General features: G+C 38.6%; 1 protein-coding gene across 11 annotated transcripts in view; it reads right to left on the bottom strand.

Annotated features, from left to right (window-relative positions):
- Window positions 1-535: 535 nt before the first annotated feature.
- R3HDM1 (R3H domain containing 1) overlaps window positions 536-17,480 on the bottom strand; it is a 198,699-nt gene continuing 181,754 nt past the window's right edge. For all 11 annotated transcript variants that reach the window (XM_027588758.1, XM_027588759.1, XM_027588757.1 and 8 more), the window contains 5 exons: window positions 14,985-15,157; window positions 8,242-8,386; window positions 3,148-3,230; window positions 2,620-2,704; window positions 536-1,887 (listed from right to left, as the gene is read on the bottom strand). In XM_027588758.1, coding sequence (XP_027444559.1) covers window positions 1,526-1,887; window positions 2,620-2,704; window positions 3,148-3,230; window positions 8,242-8,386; window positions 14,985-15,157 — 848 coding nt within the window. In that variant the 3' untranslated portion in view covers window positions 536-1,525. The remainder of the gene's footprint in view (window positions 1,888-2,619; window positions 2,705-3,147; window positions 3,231-8,241; window positions 8,387-14,984; window positions 15,158-17,480) is intronic.

Below are 17,480 nucleotides of genomic sequence, written 5' to 3'. Positions count from 1 at the left end.
CTTTAGAGTAAGTGAGCATCTGTGCCAGTCTGGTAACACCTGTTGATCTTGAGTTGCAAAGTAAACCTGTAGTCTGGGCTGGAAGCAAACCAGACTCCAGGCAAGTTGCAGATGGCAGACACTCCCACCTTTTGGGTTTCACAAGCAGTTTGTGCTTGGCTAACAAATGGAAAAAGCTTTCTATATAGCATTTGAGCTAAACTGGACAATGGGGTACTCAATATATTAGCTAAAACCTCAGATTCTTTATCCAATAATGTTCTATTTTCAGTTGTCTGACTGTAAGTATATTCATACTCAAAACCATCTTTAATTGATTGGTATTAACTTTATGATGGAACAAAATGACATGAATCATACCCACAGCAATCACTCCCGCCAAAAAAGCGATGCTTTGTAGGACTTTCGTAAAACGAGTGGTTTTACTGTCTACCATCTTCTGTAAATTTAAAATTGAAATCTTCAAGATGGGTTAAATTTTCAATACTGATACTCATTTAAAAAGGTGTTTTTAATTTACAGAAGACAAAATGGGTCTATATTTGTAAACATTTATTCTCTTGAACTGAAAAAGGCTTGCATCAGCACACATTGTACAGCCTTGCAAATTACACAGAAATTGAAAAAAAGTTCCTTGTTCATAAGTGCAATGAATCTTTGATGTCCAGTGATCCGCTGCAAACAATGAAAACAAATTTTAAACCACTTAAGAAGTTTCCAGCACTCATCAAATGCATTTCCTTAGGTGACAAAAAAATCCACAAAGAGGGGAATGCAAATAAGTGGCATTTAGTTATCAGAGGGACACTTAAAAAAAAAAAAGTGGAAGTATCTTCTTGCCTAAAATGATTCCTATTCCCCTTTGAATCTAAGTGGTTTGATTAAGAAGTGTTAAGAACATAATTTACTTCACACTTAATGTTCATACTACCTAAATGAATAAGGAAAGGACCCTGTGAGGGAGCTCTGCATTTTCTGAAAATTGTTTCTGTGTTTAGAGATACAGGGGAAGGGTAATCTTCTATTTGTGGGCTCTCCTTAGGTACCCTCCAGCCCCCCAAAAGATAGTACATGGTTCTGACTTGGTTATTCCACTCCTGCATTCTTTTCCCCCCAAGTTCTATGTTGGTTCACATTGTGCTGGCTGCAAAAAAGAAATACAGGTTGCAACTGGTTGTAATCATTTTGAAGAATAATTTGCTGTACAATAGAGCTTTGGATCTGATACAAGAATTCAGAAATATAAAACAAAATAACTATAAAAGTTAGGAGGCATTTGAACAGCATTTCCTCAGAAAAAGCTGCTAACTCTGTATCATTCCGATGTGGATTCCTATAGTCATATGGGGTGAAATGTGTATTCTCCCCCCTTTGCTGGATCACTGGCCTGTCTTCAAAAGCTATAACGCCATGACCACACGTCCTAGGAGTCTCTATCATGTTAACAGAAGCTCCAAATACCAAGCCAATTAAAGATGGGTGAGGACAGGGGAATCATAAAGGCCAAGGGTCCAAGGTGGCTCTGTTACTGAGAACTTGCCCTTTCCAGAATGTGAAAGTCATAGTGCTTCTTGCTCGTTCTCAGCTTAAACTTGTTAACCGAGTTAATTTGTTTCTTCAATGCATTCTGTGCAGCTGAAATGGAGGGGAATGTGGCTAAGACTGTATATGTGGAGGCCAAGTCACTGGGTTTAGAGCGTTCAGGGCTGACAGTGTTGTCCCCGCTGCCACAGCAGAGGGGGTGACGACGCAGCTGGGGCTGGGATTGAGGGTCCCGGAGCCACCGGATCTTGGCACCAATTTTAAAGAGTTCCCCAAAAAGCTTCTCGGCTTCCATGCGAGTTATTCCATCTGGTAGTTCAGTAATTTCCAAGACCTTCCCAACAACTAGAATGGAAAAGGTGTAGAATTAATAATCCCTGTTACCAAGATGGTGGGCAAAAAGTACTGAAGACCCAAATACGACATAAGAAATGAATGGGATTTTTGTGAAACCATTCAAACCCACAAAACTATAATTATGGCCATCTTTTAAATCATTTCTACCTACCCCTAAGGCAGGGGGTGTAGAGCTAATGGTACTAAATTACCCGTCTCACTCTTGACTGACAGTTGTACATAGAAAACACAGCATTGTATAGTGGATTCTCTAAGTTAGGTGTGTGATCTTGGGCTGTTTCCTGAATTTCCTGTTCCCATTGTAAAACAAACGTAAGAGCACTTGCTGTAACCACCCAAGGCTGTTGAGTGCATACCTGAATGCCCAACTGCCAAATAAAAGCAGTTATTTGTTCATCAGACTATTTCTGCATGGGTTTAAGGACTACTTCCTTTCTCCAAAATCAGAGAGGCAAAGAGTGTCATTCTACCTGTTCCTTTCACACATAACTTTTTCCTTTGGTCCTTCATCCTTCCTAAATCCACCTGACCTTACTGTACTCTCAAATCTGAAATGAGACAATTAAAAGAATCTATTTTAAGAGCCCTACATTACAGATGGCATAATTTCTTGTAAGGTTGTGCAAAACTTCATGAAGCGGAAAGCTCATTTATGTTTAAAGACTATTGAACCGGTCAACAGTTTGTAGAACCACATCCAATTGCCTCTCAGGGACATACCTGCTTCTCCCGCACCAAGGTCAGTGGATGCAGCTTTTTTAGCTTGTTTCCTTCCTCGGTTTCCATGCCTGTTGCCAGATTGACCCTGAAACCCCACAAACAGATTGAAAATGTGACTGTAATGTTTAGACACTTAACACCTAAACATACTCAGTCTGGGTTTTGTACTTCAGCAGAAAAAATCCAATCCCAGGCTCCTGTGGCAATGGCATTTCTGTCCCTCACTATGACCAGTTCTACTTGTCTTTCTTAAGCAAGGGTGCCCTGATGCCCCAGCCACCCTCTGCCCCCCTTTTTGGAGAGCGCTAGTGCATGACTGCTCAGGCAAACAGCACACCACCTTCTCCTTTGTCTGTTCTCAGTGGGGCCCAATGCAGCCAGATGACACTGATAAATCAGCTGGCTGAGGCACACAGGTCTCCCTTGTGCAGTGTCAACGAGTGGGCCCAGGGCCCCCTACACTCTCTGCAACCCAAGTATGATGTTCTGCCAACAAAGCCTAGGTCGTCAGACAGCTAGCTTTCACACCTGTTGGGTTGGAATGTGTCCGTGCAGAACAGCAGGAGGGTTGTACTGCAAAGGCTGTCCAAGTAATGGATATCTGGCATCTCCTGAAAGTCAGTAAGAAAACATTTTTACATTGTTCTCTGCTCATTTATCAAAGTACTTTCCAAAGTTTTCTTTTCTCTTTCTTTCCAAAGTTTTCTAAATTGTCCAAAATAGTTAAGATGCCTAGGGGAAACACATTTGGTAGAATAAAAAAAAAATAGGTACTGACATATTTTTAAAAAGGATTAAAAGTGGCGCCTGGGTGGCTCAGTTGTTGGGCGTCTGCCTTCGGCTTGGGTCATGATCCTGGTGTCCTGGGATCAAGCCCTGCATCGGGCTCCCTGCTCTGCGGGAAGCCTGCTTCTCCCTCTCCCTCTGCCCCTGCTTGTGTTCCCTCTCTCGCTGTGTTTCTCTCTCTGTCAAATAAATAAATAAAATCTTTAAAAAAAAAAAAGGATTAAAAGTTTCCATTTTCCCTTTAAAGAGCTGGGGTAAATTTATGAGAGGAATAAAGACTAATAACAGTGGCTATGAAGGAAGGTAAGTGGTGGGAACTGGGTGGAAAGGGGGTAGGATGGAGAGAAACTTCCCTAATTTACCTGAACATTCGATATGAAATCCTCCAAAATAACTGTAATACCCATTCCACCCTCTTGAGATGCTAAAACCCACATTTTCTATGATGATTAAAAATCGATATAACTTACATTTCAGGAGAAGGAAAAAACCCTGGAAAAACATTAAGCTATCTCCCCAAAGTTACTGCTTTTTTAAAAAAAGTATTTAAAATTTTTTTTTCAGTAATCTCTACACCCAATGTGGGGCTCAAACCCACAACCCCGACATCAGGAGTTGCATGTTCTGACTGAGCCAGCCAGGTCCCCCTCTGCAAAGTCACTATTAATTACTAAAAATATATGCATGTATACATTTGTAGACACTCATTACATTTTTTTAAGGTTCATTTATTTTGGGGAGCCTGGGTGGCTCAGCTGGTTAAACATCCGACTTTTTTTTTAAGATTATTTATTTGACAGAGAGAGAGACAGCGAGAGAGGGAACACAAGCAGGGGGAGTGGGAAAGGGGGAGGCAGGCTTCCTGCTGAGCAGGGAGCCCGATGCGGGGCTCGATCCCAGTACCCTGGGATCATGACCTGAGCTGAACACAGACGGTTAACGACTGAGCCACCCAGGTGCCCCTAAACATCCGACTCTTGATTTCAGCTCACGTCATGATCTCAGGGTTGTGAGATCAAGCCCGGCATTGGGCTCCACACGCATGCTTAAGATTCTCTCTCTCTCAAGGGCGACTGGGTGGCTCAGTTGGTTAAGCGACTGCCTTCAGCTCAGGTCATGATCCTGGAGTCCTGGGATCGAGTCCCACATTGGGCTCTCTGCTCAGCAGGGAGTCTGCTTCTCCCTCTGACCCTCTTCCCTCTTGTGCTATCTCTCATTCTCTCTCTCTCAAATAAATAAATAAAATCTTTAAAAAAAAAAAGATTCTCTCTCTCAAGAGAGGAAAAAATAAAACAAGACAAAACCAGAGAGGGAGACAAACCATAAGAGAATCTTAATCATAGGAAACAAACTGAGGGTTGCTGGAGGGGAGGGGGGCGGTGGGATAGGGTAACTGGGTGATGGACATTAAGGAGGGCACATGATGTGATGAGCACTGCATATTATATAAGACTGATGAATCACAGGCCTGTACCTCTGAAACCAATAATACATTATATGTTAATTAATTAAATTTAAATAAAAAAAGTTAAAAAAAGATAATGACATTGGGGGAAAAAATTCTCTCTCCCTCTCCCTCTGTCACTCCCCACCACTTCTGTCTCCCTCTCAAAAAAAAAAAAAAGAAAAAAATTCATTTATTTATTTATTTTTAATAATCTCTACACCCATTGTGGGGCTTGGACTCATGACCCTGAGGTCAAGAGTTAAGCTCTTTCAACTACGCCAGCCAAGTGCCGATTACAAAGATTTTTATAGTCTTAACCAATAGGTATATTTACACTTTAGGTCTTGGGTCTGCTCTTAAACACTCTTTAAAGGGATTAATAAATGCTGATGGCAAAAACCTTGTCCTGGAGAATAATGTTTTCATTTGTTAATATTCTCATTTTAGGGACGCCTGGGTGGCTCGATTGCTTAAGTTTTGGACTCTTGATTTGGGATCAGGTCATGATCTCAGGGTCCAGGGACTGAGCCCTACATCGGGCTCCATGCTCAGCAGGGAGTCTGCTTGAGGATTCTCTCTCCCTGCCCTCCCTCCCCCGCTCACACATGTGTACTCTCTAAAATAAATCAATCTTAAAAAAAATTTCTCATTTTATTTTTAACCATAAGTTCCCCAATTCAGTACATTCTGTATTTGGAGGGGGATTATGCATAGGTGCTAGAAAAGCACTTCAGGGAATTATACGTCCCTTCTCCTGAAAGCTTCCTAACAGAGAAAAAGCAAGGTACAGACTTCTCTCTACTGCATGGAGCTCTTTTCAGATGAACAGTGTGAAGGTGCTAGGGCAGCTCCCTGGTAGGTCACACCTGTGACACACTTGCTCCTTCCCAAGCACTATTTGAAGGGCACATATGCCACGGTGGCTTAACGTTGAGATCAGAGAAGCATGAAGATGCATAAAGAACAGTTTCAAGAAAGTCAGGTAAGTTTACATCATGGAGCAGTATTCTTTTGAAATATGGAGATGAGCTGTAGACAGCAGTAATCAAAGACCCCTCCTTATAAGCCATGCTATGTGCTCCTCTTGGGGCATTCATACTAGACCATGCATCCCAATATTACTATATTGCCATATGCTGTTTAAATTTAAGGTATGTGGCTTTGTAGAAAATTTGGAAACAGAATTACAAAGGAGAAAATACAAACCTGTTTGGTAATTCTATCACTTCTAACATTTTGGTATGTATCTTTTCAGTCTTTGTTCTACATATGTGTGCTTGCACATATGTACATGTGTGCATTTTATAAGTCTTTTTATTTAAGCTTTTATTTATTTATTTGAGAGAGAGAGCATGAGTGGGGTGGGGGAGGGACAGAGGGACCTGAGCCGAAGGCAGATGCTTAACCAACTGAGCCACCCAGGCACCCCTATAAGTCTTTAAAAAATTGAGATATAATTTACGCAAAATAAAATGCATATCTTTAGTGTTGGGTTTGATGAATTCTAACAACTGTAAAAGTCCATGTAATCACAACCCAAAAAAGACAACATTTCCATCCCCTGAGAAGTTCCCTCAAGCACCTTAACAGTCAATTCCATATCCCATTCACATCACTACCTGATTTCTAACATCATAGCTTAGTTTGCCTATAACTGGATTTCAATTAATTAGAATCATATAGTAGGTCTAGTAGGTCTTCTTTTTGTGTCTGACTTGTTTTTTGCTTAACCTGACTCTGGGAGATTCACTGATGTCACTGCAGTCAGTTTGCTTTGTTCATTCAAATTGTTGAGCAGTATTCCATTTTAAGGATATATTACAATTTGTTTATCTAATAGTCTTCGTTTGGTGGACAGTAGGTCGTGTCCAGTTTGGGCAATTATAATAAAATAAGGTTGTTACATATGCTGTGGTACAAGCCTGCAGAAACATGTTTTCATATTTCTTGGGTAAATACCTAGGAGTGGAACTGCTGCATTGCAAGGTAAGTAAGTAACTTTGTAAGAAACTCAAATCTTTTTCTAAAGTGGTTTTAGAATTTTACACCTCTACACCAACGTGCAAGAATTTTAGTTGCTCTGTAACTTCACCTACATTCAGTTGTGTTAATCTTTTTGATTATAGCCATTCTAGTGGGGGTGAAGTGATATTTCATTTGGATTATAATATTCCTTTCCCTAACGAATAATGAATGATGTTGAGCACCTGTTCAAAGGCTTGCTGGACATTTGTATATCTTCTTTTTTGAAATGCCCACGTAACTTTTATTTTTAATTAAATAATCTCTATGCCCGATGTGGGCTCAAACTCATGATCCCAAGATCAAGTCAAGAGTCACATGCTCTACAGACTGAGCCAGCCAAGTGCTGCCTTTTTAAATTGAAGTATAGTTGACACACAACATCACATTAGTTTCAGGTGCACAACACAGTGACTCCACAACTCGTATGTTATGCTACGCTCACCACGAGTGCAGCTACCACCGGTCACCATTATAATACAACCGAGTACATTCCCCTATGCTGCACTCCCCATCCCTGGGACTTATTCATTCCATAACTCGAAGTTTATATCTCCTCTTTATGTGACTTTTTTTTTTTTTTAAATCACTCACTGTACTATGAATATTTCTTCTAAAGAGTCTTTAAAAATGATTTGTGGATAACTGCGTAGTATTCCTTATATAGAGACACCAAATCTAATCCTTACTGATGGACATATCATTGTGTGCATTATCCTTAGGATAAATTCCAGAAAATATAATTAATGTTTTCCATACTATTTTAGAATCATCCATTTGCTGTTCCTCCAACTAGACTGAGGGTCAGTGAGGGTGAGGACTTCATCTTATTCATCTTTGTATGTCATGGGCACAGTGAGGACTCAATAACTGCTGAATATACTTTTGAATAACCTCTTGATATATACTACTCTGATATAAAAATTAGAAATAAAAACAATTTATAGCATTGCCTATTACTACTATAGAGAAATGGAGTCTAAGGATAGTAAGTTATGGTCATTTTAACTCTATCATATAAGTAATTATTAAATTGAAGTAGTTACTAAGATAGTAATTATTAACTAGTGTGAAACATTAAGGTTAGGAGAGTATATGGTAATAAACACATATGCCTGGGTGGAGGTGAAAATGCAGTCCTGTGGAGAACTGAAAACAGTACCAAGGGAAATCACAAAGTGACTGGGAAGGGATGTCTTTTATCTTCAATTTTTAATTTTTTTAAAAAATTTAATTTCAGTGTAGTTAACATACAGTGTTCTAAGAGATTCAGGTGTACAATACCGTGATTCGAAAGTTCCACTCACCACCCAGGGGAGGGGATGCCCTGCACTCCTCTGAGGCTGTGACTAGTTTTGTGCACTTACCTTGCCCTGGAACAAAAGGTCTAGAAAACTGAGGTATGATGGAAAGGGGTGGTCCAGGGGGACGGACAGTTTTGAGGGTGGTCAGCTGAGCTGGTGCTGGCGACTGAGCTGGTGAAATAATGGGACTACTGAGTTGAGGGCTGTGCTGTAATCACATCAAAAAAGCAGGTTAGCATTTTAGTCATGCTCTTTGCAAATTAACTTTTGGAGCAATTTCTTATTTTTTTTTGATTACAAATATGTATTTGTTAAAAAAATTAAAACACAGAAATTTATAATTTTCAACTTCCGAAGATAAACACTGGAACAGATTGTTTCTATGCATTTGCATCCATATGTCTATGTTTTACAAAAACGGAAGTAGACTATACATCCTATTTTTGAATCTTGCTTTTGTACCTGGACAGTAATAGTGTAGATACTTTTCCATGACAAAAAAATATACATTTATCTCATTCTTTTTGTCATGTTAACTGTTTAACATTTCGTTTTTAAACAATTCATACCTAAAGAACAATTACCAAAAATAGTACAAAGAATTCTCAGATTTCCCAAATGTTATTTTCTTATATTTTTTATCTCTCTCTTCATATTTTTAAATCTTTATCTCTCCCTTGTATACACTGTTATTTTTTTCCAAACTATTTGAGAATGAATTGCTTACAATATCCTCATCCCAAAATAACTTAGTGTCTTTTTCCTAAAAACAAGGACATTCTCCTATATAATTAACCAGAGTAGGATCATCAAAATCTATATAAAAGTGATTCTACTCTGTATGTAGTGGAGTGTTTAAGAACACTTGAAATAAAGATGTTTCTAAGAAAAGTTCTTGGAAAAAAGAGAATTATCAAAATCAGGCAATTAACAATACAGCAATATTATGTAATCTATAGAGTTTATTCAAATTTCACCAATTGTCCCACTAACATACTTTATAACAAAAAAAAGAAAGAAAAAAAAAAGAAAAAAAAGTCTCCCTTTTTAGTCCAGAATCAAATGGTACATTAAGTTGTCACGTCTCTTTCATTTTTTTTTTTTTTTAAGTAGCTTGGGGCTTGAACTCACAACCCTGAGATCAAGACCTGAGCTGAAATCAAGAGTTGGATGCTTAACCGACTGAACCACCCAGGTCCTCCTTTTTCTTTTAAACTGGGAACAAAGACTTAGTCTTTTTTCTCTCTCATGACTTTGACGTTTTTGAAGATCAGTTATTTTGTAGAATGTCCATCAATTTGGGTTTGCCTGCTGCTTCCTTCATGCCCAAATTCACAGTGTACATTTGGGTAAGGAGCACTAGAGAAGTGTGTCCTTCTCAATGCATCAGGAGAGGGAACTTGAGGTCCACGTGTCAACATAGTCCTCGTGATATTTACTTCCATCACTTGGTTAAGGTGGTGTCTGCCAGGTTTCTTTGTTGTGAAGTTACTATTTTTTCTTTTCTCGTTATAAGTGTCTTAGGGGGAGATCATATTTTCTGTAAACAGAGAATTTTACTTCTTCCTTTCCAATCTGGATGCCTTTTATTTCTTTTTCTTGACTAATTGCTCTAGGTAGGGCTGCCAGTACAATGTTGGCTGATAGGTACCTTTTAAAATCTACTGAGATTTAACTTGTGGCCTAACATATAGACAGTCTATCCAAGAATATGTCCCATGTACACAGGAAGAGTATGAATGTTGCTGTTGTCAGGGAGAGTGTTCTCTACACCTCTATTGGATCTAGTTGGTTTGTTGTGTTTAAGCTCTCCATTTCCTTACTTACTTCTTGCCTGGTTGTGGTATCCCTTATTGAGAGTAGGGCATTAAAGTTTCCAACTATTATGTGACGGTCTGTTATCAGGTAAGTTAATTATTAGGTTCATATAATCAGGTTTATAAATATTTTATCTTCTTGCTGTATTGAACTTCTGTATCTTGAAAATTTTTTGGATCTAGAGACTTACTTTGTTTAATATTAGCAATAATAACCGCTATTCTCTTTTGGTTACTATTTTCATGAAATATCTTTTTGCATCCTTTCATTTTCAATTGATTTGTGTTTCTGGACTTAAGGTGAGTCTCGTAGACAGCATATAGTTAGATCGGGTGTTTTTATCCACTCTGCCAATCTCTGTCTTTATAGTTAAAATAACTACTGATAAAGAGGGACTTACCTTTGTCATTTTGCTTTGTTTTCTATATGCCTTCCAGCTTCCTCCCCACCCTTCATTTCTTGCATTACTGTCTTCTTTTGTGTTTACTCCATTTTTTGTAGTAAAACATTTAAATTCCTTACTCATTTCCTTCTGTTTATATTCCCTAGGTTTTTTTTGGGGGGGTGTGGTTTACCTTGGGTATTACACCTAACATCCTAAAGTCACAACACTCTAATTTGAATTTATACCAGTCTAACTTCAATAATATACAAAAACTCTGCTCTGTTCACGTTTATTCATTCTCTTTTCTGTCTGTTCCTCAGACTTGATCATTTCCACTGTCTTGTCTTCAAGTTCTCTGACTCTCTCTTCAGCCTGCTCATATCCGCCACTGACTTCCTTCACCGAACTTTTCATTTCAGTTATTATATTTTCAGCTCCAGAATTCCTTTTTGGCTTCTTTTTAGGTTTTCTATCTCTTTATTGATATTTCAATTTTGTTCATATATTGTTTTCTTGTCTTTTTCCATATCTTTCTGTAGTTCTTCGAGCAACCTGAAGACAGGTGTTTTAAGGTCTTTGTCTAGGAGATGTGTCATCACGTCTTTTTCAAGGACAATCTTATATTGACTTTTTTTCTTCCCTTGCATGGGCCATACTGTCCTGTTTCTTTGCATGCCTTGTGACTCTTTGTTGAAAATTGGACATTTGGATCTAATAATGTGGTAACTGGAAATCAGATTCTCCCCCCTTCCCAGGGTTTGTTGTGCTTTGTTGTTGTTATGGTTTTTGGTTATTGACTGTTGCAGCCTGTCTCTGTGCCAAAGATCGGCCTGAGGTATAACCCTGAGGTCTTCTCAGGGTTTGGCCTGTGTCTTTCCCTGGAATGTGCCCTATATATTCAGTTGCTTCTGAATGTCCTAGGCTTACTGTGTGGCTCCCAAAATGGACTCAAAGAGAACAATGAAGGGAGGGCTTTGTCCGTTTAAGTCCCCTAGAAGTGTCAGGGGGAGAGATTTGCAACAATGTGGGGAGGTGCACCGACAGTGATTACTGCCCCTTTGTCTACACCTCTGTGATCAGAAGTAGAGACCCATGATGAGAACACAAATCCTTTGTATTTGGAGGACAGGGTCCTTTTTGCCCACCCTGACTCCTGTAAGCTGCTCTAGTAACAACGTGCACAGTTGCCTGTCTGGGGGCGGAGGTAAGGAAAGGTAGCTGCTACTGGGCTAAAAGCCGAATTTGACTGAATTTAATTATAATTTATCACCCAAGCTTTTCCTGGCAGTTGCAAGCCTTAAATAGATTCTAGAGCTCCAAAACTGTTATATCAGACAGATTCTACCAGTGCAATTATTTCTAGGTGGAGAGAGAGAGACTCCTGATGCTTCTACTCTGCCATTTTCCTAGAATCCTCTCTCCTCCAGTGATGATTCTTGCCTGGTGGTTTGCAGGTGGTGATTTTCTAATTTTATCATTCTATTTTTTATAGTTCACATTTTACTGTAAAGAAGAGCTTCACTTTTCCCCCATTCATTCATTTATATCAGTACAGACTCATGGGTTCTATTTTATTTTATGGGTGATCATTCATTTCTTATTTTATTCCTAAAGTATTCAGGCCTGGTCCTGTGTTCCTTGACACATCTCCATCATCCTTTAAGTACTTCATTACCTTCTGGCACAGCAACATGTTCCAGAATCATCTTGTACTTTTCCCTGAATGAACCCTGGCAATAGTCATTTCACTAAGGAGCCCTCGTTGCTTTTAGTTTGGAGAATGGTATTTAGAAACTACCATTTGGGTAGTAGGTGTATCCCATTCTTTTTAATATATACACTTAAGATATTTTCCTAAATGATATAGCAATTTATTTAATTGGTTATCCACTGTTGAATATCAAGATATTTTTAGTCTTTCAAGGTTACAACAGGTAAGAAAGAAATATTCGTGCACATGTATTCTTATATGCTTGTTCCAGAGTTTTTACTGGATAAAGTTCTAGAAGTAAATTTGTGGATCAAAGGCTATGTACCTTCTACATTTTTTTTTTTAATTTGAGTACAGTTAACAGTTACATTAGTTTCAGGTATACAACACAGTGACTCAACTTCTCTATATATTATGCTATACTCACCACAAGTATAGCTACCATCTGACACCACACAATGCTATTACAATTATCACTGACTATATTCCTTATGATGAATGTCTCATCCCCATGACGTGTGCATTCCATATGAATGTATCGCCTGTATCTCCCACTCCCCTTCATCTATTATGTCCACCTCCCCATCCTCCCATCCCTCTGGCAACCATGTTTGTTCTATGTATTTATAGGTCTGACTCCGCTTTTTGTTTATTCGTTTTGTTTTTTAGATACCACATATGAGTGAAATCATATGGTATTTGTCTTTCTCAGACTGACTTAATTCACTTAGCATAATACCCTCTAGGTCCATCCATGTTGATGCAAATGGCAAGATCTTATCCTTTTTAATGGTTGAGTAATATTCCATTGTTTATATATACCACATTTTCCTTATCCATTTGTCTATCATTGTACGGTTAGGTTGCTTCCATATCTTGTGGCTACTGTAAACAATGCTGAAATAAACGCAGGGCTGCTTAAATTTTCTTGAATTAGTGTTCCCATTTTCTTTGGATAAATACCCAGTAGAATTATTACATCATATGGTATTTCTATTTTTAACTTTTTGAGGAAAGTCCATACTGTTTTCCACAGTGGCTATATACCAGTTCGCATTCCCACCAACAGTGCATGAGGGCTCCTTTTCCTCTACATCCTTGTCAACACTTGCTATTTCTTGTCTCCTTGATTTTAGCCATTCTGACAGGTGTAAGGTGATATCTCATTGTGGTTTAGATTTGCATTTCCCTGATGAGTGATATTGAACATCTTTTCATGTATCTGTTGGCCATCTGTATGTCTTCCTTGGAAAAATGTTTATTGAAGTCCTCTGCCCAATTTTTAATTGGATTGTTAGTGGTTTTGGTGTTGAATTACTATGTGCCTTCTACATTTTCAAAAATGTCATTAAACTGCCTCCAAGAAGAATTCTATCAATTTGTAGTATCATCAAGAATGTACAAGAGAGTTTGTAACTGGACACCTCTGCCAACACTGCAAGTTTTAGTCTTCCTAAATTTCCCCAATATAGACAAAAATATTTTTATATTTTCATCTCATTAATGGCCATTTATTTTGTGAGCTAGCCTATAAATTGATCTTTGCCCTTCTTATTCTGATTTTGTCATGTGCACTGAAGTATTTATTCAGTTTATCTTTAAAAAATATTTATTTGTTAATATTTTCTTTCAGGATGTTATTTTAGTTTTTTTTAAGTAATCTCTACACTCAATGTACATGAACATAATGAACTTCCATGGACCCATCACCCAGCTTTGACTGTGTTCTCCCCTGCTCTGTTCCCCCTAAAGAGTTTTAAGCAAATCTCAGATATCACAGCATTTCACATGCAAATATTTTAATATATAAATATTTTTAAATATTTTTATCTAATGGAACTATTTTTTTTTTAAGTAGGCTCCACATCCAGTGTGGAGCCCAATGTGGGGCTTGAACTCATGACTCTGAGAACAAGACCTGAGCTGACATCAAGAGTCAGATGCCCAACCAAATGAGCCACCCAGGCGCCCCAGGAACTATTATTTTCTAAAAACAAAACAAAACATGATTCTCATACTAACAAAATTAGCGTATTTAAATATCCTCTCTATGATGAAAAATGTCTTTTGAGTGTTCAAAATCCAAGGAAGATCTGCATGTTGTATCTGATTATAACAGCTGAGTATCTTTTAATCTATGAAAGACTCACCCTTCATTTCAAAATGCTATTTTTTTTTTAAAGAAATGAGGCCAATTTGTCCAGTAAAATATTCCATGGTATAAGTTGTTTTTTTCCCCTTCCTATATTTTCTGTAAATTAATAGATAGATTTAGAGGCTTGGTTAGATTCAGGCTCCTTGTTTTTAATAAGAGTACATTATAAGTGATGCTGGGTACTTCCTTCTACACTATATTAGGAGGCAAGTAATATTTGGTTGACCCACTTTTTAGTGATCTTATAATTGAGCAGTTGCTTCATGTGTTGTCTGCCTAATCTATCCATTTTAAATTCCCCCATAAACCTTTTCCTAATGTTCCTGACATGTGCTAATGATTTTCTTTGATCCATTATTTTAGTGAAATTCCAAAAAGTCCACCATTGATTTTATATTTATTAACTGTATTTCTTCTACAATAAAGAGTGTTCTCACATCAACCTTCTGGTTACACTAATAGTTCATATGGAAAATGTAGGAAGATGACTTAATTTTTTTTTAAATCAAATTTTAGATCTAGTACATCTGATTTTTTTAAATTAAAAAATTTTGAATATGCAAAAGTTGAAAAATAATATTTATATATTGAAAGAAATAGTGTGGATATAGAGAATGTTCAAACTTCTTTACTAATCTGAGAGGACTTCAAATTCAAAGTCAAGCCTTATAAGGTCCATCACATGTGTCTAAAATGTAGAAAGTTATAAATTATAATAAACAAAAGAAGCATCTTACCTGAACAATATTGTCTACATTGCTAAATTCCACACACTTCTGCCCTCTCTGGTGATCACAGTAATATTTGTTTTGTTTCCATTGTGGGGGTGAGTGGGCACGAGATTGTGGATTGTTTGGTACATTGAGCTGCATCATCACCATTCCTCCAGCAGGGGGCGGAGGTGGCACAGCTGGAAATCAGAGTTGGGACACTGCAATCAGTATACTTTACCAACTAGCTGGTATCTTTAAAACACTAAGAAAATGGCAATAATTTTACACTTCTGAACAAAACTTTACTATCATATATGCGAGCCAGATTTAAGCCCTAGAGCTCCATGCTACAAGCGTGTGTGTTTAAAAAGGCATTAAAATGGGACTCTGTAGGCCTAAACATCTTATTCTAAAAGTAACAGTTCCACAGTTACTCAGGGAAGTCCAATTACCTACTACCGAACCTAGTAGACAGTAGCATAATTGAGACATTATCTATAAAAGTGATTAATTTAAAAAACAAAATTAATTTTAAAACTGGCATTAGATACACAGAGAAGAAAAAGTTTGGGATGTGGGAATCAGAAAGCACAATTTTAGTACTCTGAAATGTTCTAGGACTCTGGGAAAATCATTTAACCTTTTTTATTACGAGTTCTCATCTGAAAACAGCAGCAAAGACTTCCTTGACTAACTTTATTTATTTATTTTAAAGATTTTATTTATTTATTTGACAGAGAGAGACACAGTGAGAGAGGGAACACAAGCAGGGGGAGTGGGAGAGGGAGAAGCAGGCTTCCCGCTGAGCAGGGAGCCTGATGCGGGGCTCGATCCCAGGACCTTGGGATCATGACCTGAGCCGAAGGCAGATGCTTAACGACTGAGCCACCCAGGCGCCCCTCTTTGGCTAACTTTAAAAAGTTGTACTGATCACATGCATGCATAAACACTTGTTAAGTGTATAACAGAGATAAGTAGTCTATTATATCTGTCTCCTTATCTGATTTATTTCTCTTGTGTATTAGACTGCAGCACTACTAGTATTAGGCATGTATGTTTCCTGCCACCCACCGCTTCAGCGTAAGGTAAGGCAGGATTCTTATGCCTCAAGGGCCTTAGTTTGCACTGTAGTAACCAAAATGGTAGTTTCCAGTTCCCTAGAAGTAGAGCCAGGCTGACCAGCGAGGCAAACCATAGAGGGCTGACTGCTTAGGGACACCTCAAAGTTCTCCTCAACGACAGCAGCCATGCTGGATGCACACTATTAGCCATTTATTTCATAATCATTTACTATTTCTCAGAGATTTACATATGTCAAGAAATCATTATAATAAAATATGGCATCATGATAAAGGATTAAGACACTACAGAAGCCAAAAAAAGAAGCAACAAACTCTATTTTAAGTACTAGGGAAGCCTTTGTAGAAGAGGTGATTTTTGAGTCAAACCATAAGCACAAGCAGGATTTTGGCAAATAATGGTGGACGGGCATTTCAGGGAGAGGGAGGAACAGGTACAAAAGTGTCTTTAGCATGAAAAAGCATGGTACTTTCTCAAAACACAGTTCTGTTGGACCTGAACGTGTAAATATAAATAGGAGGCTTACTTGCTAGGGAGTGTAGACAGAATCCATGCACATTCCTGATTCAGAGGAAAGTATTTCTTGAACTGTGTGTGTGTGTGTGTGTGTGTGTGTGTGTGTGTGTGTGTGTGTGTGTGTGTTGGGGAGGTGGAACGCTGGGTGTGGGGGAAACATGAAACCATGCAAATAAGATGTGCAAAGACTGTGTGTGTGTGTGTGTGTGTGTGTGTGTGTGTGTGTGTGTGTGTGTGTGTTGGGGAGGTGGAACGCTGGGTGTGGGGGAAACATGAAACCATGCAAATAAATGTGCAAAGACTGTGTGTGTGTGTGTGTGTGTGTGTGTGTGTGTGTGTGTGTGTGTGTGTGTGTGTTGGGGAGGTGGAACGCTGGGTGTGGGGAAACATGAAACCATGCAAATAAGATGTGCAAAGACTGACCAAGAATGGTGGCAGTGGGGAAGGAAAGAAGGCATGATATTTGAGGGAATGGTGGCATCACGAATGTGAAAGGAGAGAAAGAAGAGAGGTGATTACAACTTTGAAAACGTTTTGGTCCCTAGAGAGAGGGTGAGGTAAGGGATGCAGGAAGAGGAAGGAGTATTAAATCTCAAGTGCCTCTGGCACAACCAGGTAGGAATGCCCAGTAGGCAGTTGGCTATCTGCCTCTTCTTAGCCAAAAGAAGATTTGAGAGGTGCTGGCAAAAAACAGTTGTTGAAGGTTTGGAGGTGGATGCGTCCGCTAGGAAGAGCATGAAGAGTAAGGAGATGATCCCAGAGAACATCAATGTTTATGAGGCAGGGAAGGAAGGAGAGTCTGAGGACGAGAAACAGGATAGCAGTGTGGGAGTAATAACAGCAGAAAAGGAAGCAGCGGACGGGAACTGTTAGCTCTGAATTTGCAAGGCACCCTAAATATCTTGGCTATATCTCAGCACACAA

The sequence above is a fragment of the Zalophus californianus genome, chromosome 3 (assembly GCF_009762305.2).
Source record: "Zalophus californianus isolate mZalCal1 chromosome 3, mZalCal1.pri.v2, whole genome shotgun sequence".
NCBI classification, from domain to species: Eukaryota; Metazoa; Chordata; class Mammalia; order Carnivora; family Otariidae; genus Zalophus; species Zalophus californianus.
Note: the sequence above shows the minus strand (reverse complement) of the source record. Positions and strands in the feature narration are given on the sequence as shown.